The 13,780-nt window shown below is 39.1% G+C and overlaps 1 protein-coding gene across 1 annotated transcript; it reads left to right on the forward strand.

Annotated features, from left to right (window-relative positions):
- The first annotated feature begins 7,779 nt into the window (after positions 1-7,779).
- LOC128869203 (uncharacterized) lies at positions 7,780-8,167 on the forward strand. Its single transcript, XM_054111723.1, has 2 exons — positions 7,780-7,880; positions 7,941-8,167. The coding sequence occupies exons 1-2, from the start codon at positions 7,784-7,786 to the stop codon at positions 8,165-8,167; spliced, it is 324 nt and encodes a 107-aa protein (XP_053967698.1). The 5' UTR covers positions 7,780-7,783.
- The last annotated feature ends 5,613 nt before the right edge of the window (positions 8,168-13,780 follow it).

Raw genomic sequence — 13,780 nt, forward strand, 5'->3', positions numbered from 1 at the left:
AATCTTAAATTATGGAGGGAACACTTCTCGAACCTGTTAAACAGTGACAACTGCGCATGTCAGAGAGAATGTGAAGATCCCGATACCCCAATCGTTGACGACGGAATTATCGTTCCGTTACCCGACCATGACGAGGTGAGAATAGCAATATCACGGCTAAAGAACAACAAAGCCGCGGGCGCCGACGTACTGCCGGCTGAGCTATTCAAACATGGCGGCGAGGAGCTAGTAAGGTGCATGCATCAGCTCCTATGCAAAATATGGTCGGATGAAAGCATTCCTGCCGATTGGAATTTAAGTGTGCTCTGCCCAATCCATAAGAAGGGCGATCCTGCAATTTGTGCCAATTACCGCGGGATTAGTCTTCTAAATATCGCCTATAAGGTTCTAGCGAGCGTATTGTGTGAAAGGCTGAAGCCCACCGTCAACCAACTGATTGGACCTTATCAGTGTGGCCTCAGACCTGGAAAGTCTACCATCGACCAAATATTCACAATACGCCAAATCTTGGAAAAGACCCATGAAAGGAGAATCGACACACACCATCTTTTCGTCGACTTCAAAGCTGCATTCGACAGTACGGAAAGGAGTTACCTGTATGCCGCTATGTCTGAATTTGGTATCCCCGCAAAACTAATACGGCTATGTAAGATGACGTTGCTCAACACCAGCAGGTCCGTCAGAATTGGGAAGGACCTCTCCGAGCCGTTTGATACCATACGAGGTTTCAGACAGGGTGACTCGCTGTCGTGTGACTTCTTTAACCTGATGTTGGAGAGCATCGTACGAGCCGAAGAACTTAATCGCTCAGGCACAATATTTTATAAGAGCGTACAATTGTTGGCGTATGCCGATGATATTGATATCACCGGCCTTAACAACCGCGCTGTTAGTTCTGCCTTCTCCAAACTGGATAAAGAGGCAAAGCGAATGGGTCTGGTGGTGAACGAGGACAAAACGAAGTACCTCCTGTCTTCAAACAAACAGTCGGCGCATTCGCGTATCGGCACCCACGTCACTGTTGACAGTTATAATTTCGAGGTTGTAAAAGACTTCGTTTATTTAGGAACCAGCATTAACACGGATAACAATGTCAGCCTTGAAATCCAACGTAGAATCTCTCTTGCCAACAAGTGCTACTTTGGACTAAGTAGGCAACTGAGCAGTAAAGTCCTCTCTCGACGAACAAAACTAACACTCTACAAGACTCTCATCATGCCCGTCCTAACGTATGGCGCAGAAGCTTGGACGATGACAACATCCGATGAAGCGACGCTTGGAGTGTTCGAGAGAAAGATTCTGCGTAAGATTTTTGGACCTTTGCTCGTTGGCAACGGCGAATATCGCAGGCGATGGAACGATGAGCTGTATGAGCTTTACGACGACATAGACATAGCGCAGCGAATAAAGATCCAGCGGTTTCGTTGGCTGGGTCATGTCGTCCGAATGGATACAAACGCTCCGGCTTTGAAAGTATTCGATGCGGTACCAGCTGGTGGTAGCAGAGGAAGAGGGCGGCCTCCTCTGCGTTGGAATGACCAGGTGGAGAAGGACTTGGCTTCACTTGGTGTGTCCAATTGGCGCCGGTTAGCACGAGAAAGAAACGACTGGCGCGCTTTGTTAAGCTCGGCCAAAATCGCGTAAGCGGTTATCGCGCCAATTAAGAAGAAGATTTACAAAACCAAAGTTTATAATTATTTCTACCCTACTTACATTATATCTAAATGTAGCCGCTGCCGTTCGATACTCTGCTGCTTTTGTCGCTCCCACAGGCGGAGTTGTTTACTTTAACGAGACCACTTTCTTTCGTTGTCCATTCTCACAGGTGATGTTGTTTACTTCAACGTGATCGGATATTTCAGAATGTGGGAATTGCACTTTTAGGTGCAATACGTTGGCTTTGCGTAAGGGTGTCTTATGGCCAGACGTATCGTCCGCAGGTTTTGCGAATGCGCGACCAATAGTATGATATTTGATGCTCGGCACAATGCTGCACGCGCTAAAACGTCAGCGATTGTGTTTGTTTGTTGGGTTAGCGTCTAGATTTGAATACTGTATTATGCTAACATACACACCTCTTTATTTTCCATTTTACACTAATGAATTATTTTCAACACATTCGAGAAACGCGGACTAAAAGTTCCCCAAACACAGCTGGACCCGCAAACAAATTTATACGAAAAATTACGTCGATTGACTTTGACGCGTGCCTGTAACGGTGCTTTTTATTAAAAGAAAATAACATCCAGGCACCATTGTTTTGAAGTATTTCTAATTACAAAACAACAGCTTCTTATCCCGTTTGCACAGCAAAAACGGTCATTTGAAGTGGTACCTAATCAAAACACCATAACTTTCACCATAGGAAAGAATAGAGACAGAGATAGAGATAGTTAGTCCTGTGAGAATTTTCCAGATTCTTTGGCAAATCTGTAAATATCCTCCAGTTTTAGAGAACGAATATTACTCATTCTCATGACGTCGGAACCCAATACTCGTAGCCGTGCTCTAACAAAGGCAGGACACTCACAGAGAAAGTGCTCGGTGCTATCCGCCTCCTCCAAGCATGACAGGCATACTGGGTCCTCGATGATTCCAATGGTGGTCATATGCTGACCCCATGGGTTGTGTCTCGTAATGATGCCGACCATCAACCGAATGTCTTTCCTTCTAAGTTTTAGTAGAAAGTTTGACAGTTTTCTGTTCGGACTTGTCACAAAATACTTTCCAGTTCTGCAGCGTTCCAGACCGGACCATCGCTCTTTATGTAGATTGCATACATAATCGCTGATCCAATTCTTGATTCCTGCGGGACTGATTCCGATTATTGGCTCTGGCCCCTGTGGGGGCTCCGCTGATCCACGGTTGGCCAATTCGTCGACAATTTCGTTTCCTTGAACACCGGAGTGTCCCGGAACCCATATAAGTACAAGCCTGTTTTGTCTTGCGACAGAATTAAGCTTCTTCTTACATTCTTGAACAATCTTCGAGGTTTGCTTCGCATTCTTCAGGGCCTTCAATGCAGCCTGACTGTCACTGAAGACTCCAATCTGTTTCCCGCTCCATCTCTTCTCGATTATCCATTCGGCTACTTTTAGGATGGCAAAAACTTCTGTTTGGAAAACAGTTGCCAATCCCCCCATAGCATAGTGATACTTATTACTATCGTTTAAGTACCATCCGGCTCCAGACCCTTTTTCATTCTTGGACCCATCGGTAAAGAAAATATCCGTCAAACCTCCCTGCATGCGTTTTGGATTGCTCCATTGCTCACGCAAATCTGACATCAAATTTCCTTTCAAATGAAACTGTGGGTATCAGGTCATCTTTAGGTGCCAAAAACAGTGGATACTGCTCCGGCAGTACCTTAAAGATTTCTCTGTGTCCCGAAGTTCCATCTTCGTGCCAGAAACCATACTTGTGGAGTCTACACATTGCTTTTATTGCTTCCTGTTGTATCTTAAGATCCAGGGGGAGCAAATCAAGCAAAGCATTTAGGGCATCACCAGAGGTTGTACTCATAGCACCCGTGATGCATAAACATACACTTCTTTGCAGCCTGTATAGTTCCCGGATTGTGGACTTAACCATGCACCGTCGCCACCAGACCACAGAAGCGTAACTGATGATTGGTCTGATAAGTGCTGTGTACATCCATAGGACCCCAGGTTTTGCCAAAGGCTCTACGGCATTGCTGAAAAATCTTCAATGCACGATTCACCTTCAGTGAAACGTGTGTCTCCCAAGTCAGCTTCTTATCCAAGGTTAGTCCTAGATATTTAACTTCGTTGGAAAGACCAAGTGTCACACCTTTCAGTGTTGGAAGACTGAGTCCATCCAATTTCCGTTTTCTCGTAAACAAGACTATGGTTGTTTTGTTCGGATTAACGGAAAGACCTTGTCTCATGCACCAATCATCGAATCTACGACGAAGCACCATAGCAGCGGAGAAAGAACACCCCTTTGGGGACATCCTTGTTTGACCCTGACTGTGATTTGTTCGTCACCACTCCCACCAGTGGTTAACAGCCTCTCAGAGAGCATGGAATATATCCATTTTATAATGGCTTGATTAACTCCGTGTCGTTCGGCAGAAGAACATATCGAGCCGAAAGTGGCATTATCAAAAGCCCCCTCAATGTCCACGAACACGCCCATTGTGTATTCGTCAGCTTCCAGCCCGGCTTCAATCTTACTAACAAGATCGTGTAAGGCTGATTCACATGATTTTCCACTCTGGTAAGCGTGATGATTTCTACTAAGTGGACTTCTCGGCAATACGCCCACTCGAATATGTTTCTCCCCCACTCGTTGCAGACTTTTCAACATGAACGACGTCAAACTGATTGGTCTAAAACTTTTTGCTAGGGAATAGTCATCTTTTCCTGGTTTTGGAATAAATACTACTCTTACGCGTCGCCATTGGGATGGTATATAACCAAATGCGATACAGGCTTTGAAGATCCTTTTCAGGGCCTCAATCAGCCTGTATGCTCCTTTTTTAAGCATTGCTGGATATATTCCGCCAGGTCCAGGGGACTTAAAGTTCTCAAAGGAAGACAAGGAAAACCTTATCGATTCCCTTGTCACTATCCGACTAGCAATATACCAGCTTTACCTAGAGGTTCCACCGTTATTGTTCATGCGACTCTCAACTTCAGAGAGAGTTCTACTACCCGGAAAATGGGTTTCGAGTAGAGCATTCCGATTTGGAAATGGTGTATGAACCATCAGGTTTTCAAATGGAATCCAGCCTTACTGAGCGGTCTAGTCTCACTGTTTCCCTCATTTCTTCGGCGTTACTGCAGAAATTTCTATAGGATTCAAGTTTGGCCTCCCTACTGTTTTCTTAAATTCTCTCTGTGTAAGTCGATGATTGGCCCAGTCCTCTTCTGTTTTGGTCTACAAGGCCTTATTAAGAAGTTTCCTGGACCGTACACGAAGCTTCGACAGTTCAGGGTTCCACCAAGGTACCGCTTTCCCCTGTCTGCTTTGCCTGAGTGGGCACAGTTCCTCAAAGCAATTGATTAAAGTACCTTCTAATTTCTGCTGATTTGAGTTTTTTCAGGTTTGGTAATCGCTCTGTTACAAGCTCACCATACCTGTCCCAGTCCACATTTCGAGGATTCCTACCGGAAGGTATTGATATTGTGTCAATTCCCAGTCGGAATTGGATAGGACGATGATCAGAAAGAGAGTCCTCTTCCAAAACTCGCTCATCAATAGGTATGAAAAGGACCCCGTATTAAAGCACTTATCAACAGCTTTCATTTGATACCCATATTGTACATACACAACCAAAGGTTACCCGGGTCCACGTTTTGGCCCATATCTCGAGACCCTAGTCACGGAGCGGCATCAAAAATACTCTATACTATAGAATCATCAGCAGCTCCCATTTGCTACCCATATTGTACAAACACATCCTAGGGTTACCCGGGTCCACGTTTTGGATTATATCTCGAGACCCTAGTCACGGAACGGTATGAAAAATACCCTTTACTATAGAAATCATCAACAGCTTCCATTTGCTACCCATATTGTACAAACACATCCTAGGGTTACCCGAGTCCACGTTTTGGCCTATTTCTCGAGACTCTGGCATCCGATTCTTAAAATTTCAAAACACAAACCTTCTCCACACATGTGTCTCTTCAATGTGGCAAAGTTTGGTTAAAATCGGTTGAGCCATTCTCCGTAAAGTTCATCACAACGCGAAAAACGGCGGAATTTTTATATATGTATATAGATACCCAAACATTTTATTCACTTTGAAGTGACTGAGCTCACGAACAATTGGCCTCTGGCGACGGTCAAGCATTGTTTGACAAGAACTTTATATGTGTGCGTGTCGGCTGATTGACGCTAATATCTAAAATTTTTGATTTTCATCATTCAAAAGCCGACAACAATTATGTGTGACACGACGACACCCGACTGCACTAACACACACAAAGCTCAGTCAAGCATGCTGGACCGTCTCCAGAGGCCAAATGGCTGGTTGTGATTTTCCAGTCAAATATAACACAATCACACTATTGCGTTTGAATTTCATCACAGAAATAATAAAAAATAGTTTAAAAAAACTAAAAAACACGCTTTTATTGCTAATCGAACTAAAAAGTAGAAAATAAATTGTAATGACAAAGGGACCTATAATGAAGTAATAGCAAATCGAACGATCAGTCATAGTCAACTACCTCAGAACAGATTTATAACAAAAATTAAGATACAAATAGAGTAATTCAAATTGGAGTTAAAAGCGTGGGATGCTTGATATAGTAAATATTACAATCATTCTATTGGCAACTACCTATGTACAGAAGGTTATGAAAGTGAAGCAAAATGCATCCCACGCTTTTAACTCTAATTTGAATTACTCTATTTGTATCTTAATTTTTGTTATAATTCTGTTCTGAGGTAGTTGACTATGACTGATCGTTCGATTTGCTATTACTTCATTATAGGTCCCTTTGTCATTAAAATTTATTATCTACTTTTTATTTCGATTAGCAATAAAAGCGTGTTTTTTAGTTTTTTTAAACTATTTTTTATTTTCTACTTTTTAGTTCGATTAGCAAATAAGCGAATTTTTTAGTTTTTTTTTTTTAACTATTTTTTATTATGAATGAAAATTATTCTTATCATTGCAGTCAGTGAATAAATGATGCGATATATTCGTGTTATATTAAATTCCTTTCTTATCGACTGTGAGTATAAAGCTATGCAGCTATCGGCCGTGATAAAGAAGTAATCGGGATGAAGAACTTATTTCGTGGAGGGAGCCTGAGAATCTGATTTACAAGAATAAATAAAGATTTTTCATTTTACAACCAAATTCACCTTACTTTTTGCCCACAGTAAAAAAAGAAAATATTAATCCTGGCAATCCTAATAAGGATAATGGGAAACTTTTATCAAATTATTGCATTGCCATCGGTCCTTGATAGGTGTGCAAAATTTCAAGTCGATCAGATTTTTAGAAGCCAGTGAAAATTAAGCTCAAAGATTCCGTTACATACATACATACAACCCGAGCTAATAAAAGTGTGTTAAAAATTCAACAAAACTGAGACGCAAATGCTTTTTATGGCTTATAAACAATATATTGAACTGTCATTAGAACAATTTTGACGTTGATGTCATGAGCTGTTTTAAAGATATGAGCAGTGTGAAGTTGGTAACACTTCATATCCTTCTACCTGTATATATGTATAGACATAATATGTATCATATGTAAGTGGTGTGTTCAAAAAGTATTGCGAACTTTGAATTTTCGCAGGTTACGCATATTCGAATTTCGATTTTTTTGTGGCGATATGTTGGTACTCATGTCTCTCTCTCATGTCGACGAGTTCGGCCATTTTGAATATTCAGTTAATTGTTGACAGCTGCTTTGCTTGCACGTGTTTCGGCTTGTCTTCGATTTTTACCTATTCAAAAAGATGGAGCAAAGAACCTGTATCAAATTTTGTGTGAAAAACGATATTAAGTGCGCGTATGCATTCCGAATGTTGACTGTGTCATACGGAGAAGCTACTTTGGATCAAAACAACGTTTATCGGTGGCACAAAATGTTCTCAGATATGAGCAGTGTGAAGTTGGTAACACTTCATATTCTTCACCCTGTATATATGTATAGACATAATAGTGGTACTCATTTAATGTGGCATCTAAGTAATAATCGCAAAGTTGCAAAGTTGCCACTACTGTTTAATGAGCGTTCCACTGGCAATACTTTTATAAGTTAACTGTTTTTTATTTGCCAAAAGTAAAAATTAAAATGCCGAGAACAAGTGAAAAGCAAAAACTTCTAAAATTATTAGAAGTAACAGCGCTAAATGATTTGATGATTCTGGAATTCTTTTGTGAGGACGAAGGTATGAATTTAAACTAGATTATATTTTATTTCATATGACTAACTTTTATTTTTTTGGTAGAAGAGAAAAAAAACAAAGAAGATGAAATATTGGAGGAACTTTCAATTGTGTTGGCCCTAGGTGTAGAATGCAGATACAGTGTACCATTTATCCAAAATAGCGTGCCTAAATGTAAGGTATTTTTAAAGGAAGTTTTATGGGAACTTGATGAAAGCAGATTCAAGAAGATTACACGTGTGACTTGGAAAACGTTCGATGTTATTTTAAATGGATTGGATTGCAGGTGACAGCGCCTATAAACTGTTTCGTACAGTTATAACGCCATTTAGGGAAAATTCCAGAGAACTGACACCGAGTCGAAGGACTTTTTTTAACAAAACATTCAGTTGTTATAGAATACGAATTGAACACTGTTTCGGTATGCTGAAGGAAAGGTTTGGCAGTTTAAGAATTCAAATTAAAGATGCAAATGGCATGAAAAAAGTGAACAAGTGGATTCTCTGTTGCGCATTGTTACACAATCTTATACTTCAACAAGATGATCATTTCGATTACCAACTTGAGGAATCGGAGCACGATATTAATGAGACATTACCTAGTGCACGAACTAATGAGGGAGAGGCAGTGCGACGAACAATTTGTGAAATGTTAGAATATGCAAACAATCAATAAATAAATTCGTATTATTTTAATTGCTTTTAAACTTTTTAGTTTGAGCTGTGCTAATTTATTTATATTACAAACACATTTTGGCAGCTTATTAATTATTAACATTTTTCAATCTTTCGTGTTCCAATCTTAATTTTTCCATCTCGGCTCTCTCTTCTTTCTCCAGTAGTATTTTCTGCAATTTAAATTTATTTTCCTCTTTTTCTCTTTCAAATTCCAGTTTTTGTGTTTCTAAGTCCACCTTTTTCTTTTGAATTTCAAATAATAGAGCAAATGGGCTCGAACTCTCTTCAAATTTCTTTTTGTTGTCGTTGTATTGTTTTGTGTGCGAATATCTGATGCCAATGAACAAGGCGGACTGACTAGATCCTCAGGAAATGTTGGAGAAATTAAAACAGATGGACTCATTAATGGACTTTCAGGCAAACTCGTAGATGTTTCGGAATCAATTTCTAATAACACTTCCTCTTCATTATTCTCCAAGGACAACACTGGTTTTGAAGACTGATAGATTGCTGATGGCTGGATATTGATGCGCCGTGCAAAAATTGCGTGTAGGTCATCATAAAATAGACAAGTCTTTTTGATGTATTCTTCTACATTCTCAAGCAATCCTGCGCCCGTTTGGCTTTTCCACTTGACCGCGTCCAAAAAACTTGTTTTAAGGTGTCTCATTTTAGTGCGCATATTATCCCATTTAATTGTGCATAAATTTGGCGAATTTTGCTCAATGCGATCATAAAATTTTTGAGCAGTTGGTTTCTAAAATAAGTTTGTAAAATGTAAACAAGCTAGTAATGGAAAATGTAAGAGCATTACCTCAAATTGTTCCGGATTAGCCTTCACATTGTCAAAGACAATCGTAAGTAAATCTCTGGTTTGCTGTTCACTCCACCGAAAAGTGCCATTAATGCGTAATCGTTTTTTCTATAAATATATAAATAAACCAATTGATTTTTAAATATTAACAAAATAATATTACTCTACTTACAAATAGCGAATCGCGCGTTTATGCTTAACAGCTGATAATTATTTGCGACTAATTGCCACGAATGCCACTGAAAATAGTCTAGCAAAGTTGCCATTATATCGCAAACCTAATTGCATGTAAAAATGAACAGCTGATTTGCGACTTTGCCACCTTGCGAAGTTTGCAATAAATGCCATATGTTTGCAACATTACATGAGTACCACTAATATGTATCATATGTATGAGATGTGTTCAAAAAGTATTGCGAACTTTGAATTTTCGCAGGTTACGCATATTCGAATTTCGATTTTTTTGTGGCGATATGTTGGTACTCATGTCTCTCTCTCATGTCGACGAGTTCGGCCATTTTGAAAATTCAGTTAATTGTTGACAGCTGCTTTGCTTGCACGTGTTTCGGCTCGTCTTCGATTTTTACCTATTCAAAAAGATGGAGCAAAGAACCTGTATCAAATTTTGTGTGAAAAACGAAATTAAGTGCGCGTATGCATTCCGAATGTTGACTGTGTCATACGGAGAAGCTACTTTGGATCAAAGCAACGTCTATCGGTGGTACAAAATGTTCTCAGAAGGCCGAGAAAATGTGAACGACGAAAAGCGTGCCGGACGCAAGAGCACTTCAACAACAGACGAAAAAATTGATGAAGTGAAGAAAATGGTATTGGCCAATCGTCGAATCACCGTTAGAGATTCCATTCGATTTGTTTCAATGATTTGAGCATGAGACGGGTCGCCGCAAAATTCGTGCCAAAACTGGTCAATTTCGACCAAAAGCAGCATCGCATGAACATTCCTAATGAGATGTTGGACTCTGTCCGCGACGACCCAAATTTGCTCCAGAGGGTCATAACTGGTGACGAATCGTGGGTTTATGGTTTAGATGTGGAAACCAAAGCTCAATCATCTCAATGGAGGCTGTAAAAGTTTTGCTTACCGTTTTCTTTGGTTGCAGGGGTGATGTTCATCATGAGTTCTTGCCACAGGGTAAAACGGTCAATAAGGAATATAACCCGCAAGTTATGCGCAATTTGCGCGAAACAATCCGCCAGAAACGCCCGGATTTGTGGAAGAACTAAAATTGGCTCTCGCATCACGAAAACGCCCCTGCTCACACATCCTTGCCTGTGCACAGCCCCCCTATTCCCCAGATCTGGTCCCCTGTGACTTTTTCTTATTTCCGAAACTGAAGAGGATCATGAAAGGACGATTGACGAGATAAAGACGGCATCGAAGGAGGAGTTGAACGAGATAAAAAAAATATGTTTTTAAATGCTTCGAAGATTGGAAAAAACGTTGGCACAAGTGCATATATCTCATGGGGATTACTTTGAAGGGGACAAAATAGATGCTAATTAATAAATAAATAATTTTTGAAAAAAAAAAAATCGCCATACTTTTTGAACACACTTCTTATGCACCCATATATGTACGTAAATATGTCTTCTAAGCGCGAATTTTATAACTAATTTGCGTTTAGTTATTTTAAAAAAAGTCGATACAACAATTAAAACCGAAAAAGTCGAGATCGAGAAACAGACTGACTTTTAGTTTATTTAAATTTTTCACAATTCAGTTTTTCTTTTTTGCTAAATTACATTGGTATAATTTCGCTTTAAATAAAATTGCTGATTTTGCTTAAATAAGTAAAATTGTTTATACTTTGGAAAGTTTTATGGATTGTGATATGTGCCGGAAACTTAATGGAAGTGAAGGTGACATATTTAATTTGAATTTAGAGAATGAATCAGATTTAAATAATTAAAAATGTTTTCCATAATAAAAAAAAAAATGAATTGTCACTTTAACATGAATTGTTGCAAAAGGGTTCATTTTAATTTATTGTCGTTAATGGGTTAAATTCCTTTTTTTTAAGATTTATTCTTACTTGTGAATCGCTGACTAGTTTTGGTTTGAATATCATGATTTCCTAGCTGTAATTAATTTTGCACAGAAAAAGTAGTCATTTGGCCTATAGTGCAATGTCACTATTGATTGAGTCGACTGTGTTGGAATTGCCTCATGCAATTTTTCGATATACCCAAGATTTTTAAGATTGACTTTACGTAAAAAAGGCATTTGTGCGGACTTCTTTTTAGAAGGTTGTTAGAAAAGTACCACTTATAGTAACCGAAGAATCGTTTGCCTCTCAAACTTCGACAGTTTGATCATTTAAGAAGATGAGAAATAGACAGTCTGCAACTATGTACGTTTATTTCCAAAAATATTGTCGTTTCGTTATGTGCCACTGTAATTATCCTAACTAAACTGCAAATTTCCTTAATTTTTGGAAACGTAATGATATAGTAAATCAAATCTTCATTTTGTAAAATTTTTACCTTAGAATTACGTATTAAAATAGCTTATGCTAACGTTAACGCTGTACTTAATGATCAATATTTTTGAAATTTCATTCGAATCAAGAAGGACTGGGTTAACAATATTTATTTTTCCTAAAACTATAAGTTAATGATAATGTCAAAGTCCGTTATTACTGCTCTCTTCTTAGCTAACACTAATCCAAATAAGTTCCCTGCATCTAATGCACTTTCTTTGGTGGTTTTTAAAATTCGGTTCACTGTCTCAGTAACTTGGTTTATTTATATGATAATTGTGTTTGTGTGTTGATAGAGAATTTTCGTTCATTAGATTCAATAAGCGTCCTCTCCCTGTATTTTACCTCATTAAAGTCGTCAAAGTCTGAGGTTCCGGCAATGTACTTGAGTGCCATGCCTATTACGTTTATACTTCGGGCATGATGAATATTGAGATTGCAGTTGATATATTTGATTAATTTAATTTGGAAATTTACAAGTCGATATTAATGCGGTCACAGAAACAGGAAGAATAAAAAAAATTAGAAACAGTAGATGAGTAATGACAGATGACACGCATAGTGTTGCCAGAAATAACTTGAACGCCCTCTCAATATGCGGATCATCTAAGTAGTTAAACCAAGTCCAGTACGACATCTTTCGTGATTAACTTTTGAGAGTGATTTTGTCATAACATCTGGAACCATATTTTGCGTTGATATGTGTTGTAGCTTCAAATGGCCAGCGGCGACTGTTTCACGAATGAAATGATGTTTAATGTCGATGTGCTTCGTGCGAGCATGAAAAACAGGATCACCAGCCAAACATTGAGCTCCTTTATTATCAACAAAAATTTAACAAACAAAAAGTTAACATACTTCGTAAATAGATTGCTTCTTTCGCTGCTTCTGCCAAGCTAATATACTCCGCTTCCGTTGATGATAGTGCGACCATGCGCTGCTTTTGCGACTTCCAGGTAATCGCAGCGCCGCTAATTAAAAATACGTAGCCCGTATATGAACGACGATCTACGGTACAACCTCCCCAATCAGCATCCGCGTAGCCAATCAGTGGGTCATTCGTCTTACGAAACACTAATCCCCTATGTGCCGAGCCAGCAAGATATCTCAGAACTCTCTTCGCAGCCAACCAGTGGCATATAGATGGGTTAGTTACATACTGTGCTAAACGCAATACAGTATTAGCTATGTCAGGTCTCATTGCCACTGACAAATACATCAAACTTCCAATTAATTCTCTATAATGATTTACTTCAGACAGCTTTTTCGAATCTGGAAACTTAACATTCACTTCGGATGGCGTCATTACAGGATTGCAATCTTCCATACCATATTGCTTCAACAAATTCATTACATAACCTGTTTGTCGCAAAGTGATATAATCTGCAGATTGACTTATTTCAAGTCCCAAACAATATTTCGCTTGACCCATATCTTTGATCTCAAATTCCTGCAAGAGCTGCTCCTTTACGTATTCAATGCATTTCAAACTTTTCGCTGAAACTAATAAATCGTCGACGTACACCAATAACAAGCAAAACTCATCACAGATTATACCAGAAAACAAACAGGGTTCATTTTTCAATGGCTCCAATCCCATTTCAGATAGCTTTGTTCGAAGTTTAATATACCACTGGCGACCAGATTGCTTGAGGCCATATAAAGCCTTATTAAGCTTACACGCGTTACCACCATTATGTAAATTTGTGAGCATATTTCCAGCACATATACTAATAGGACAATTATCGCTCCGTTTTGACACAATACGCTTCAGTATCTCAGGTAACATGTCTGGAACCTTCATGAATACGTCTTCATCTAAAGGGCCATTGAGATAAGCTGTAACGACATCAAATTGCCAAATTTTAAAGTTAAAATGAATGGCCAATGCCAACATCAGTCGGACTGTCT

Source organism: Anastrepha ludens, chromosome X, assembly GCF_028408465.1.
Source record: "Anastrepha ludens isolate Willacy chromosome X, idAnaLude1.1, whole genome shotgun sequence".
NCBI lineage: Eukaryota > Metazoa > Arthropoda > Insecta > Diptera > Tephritidae > Anastrepha > Anastrepha ludens.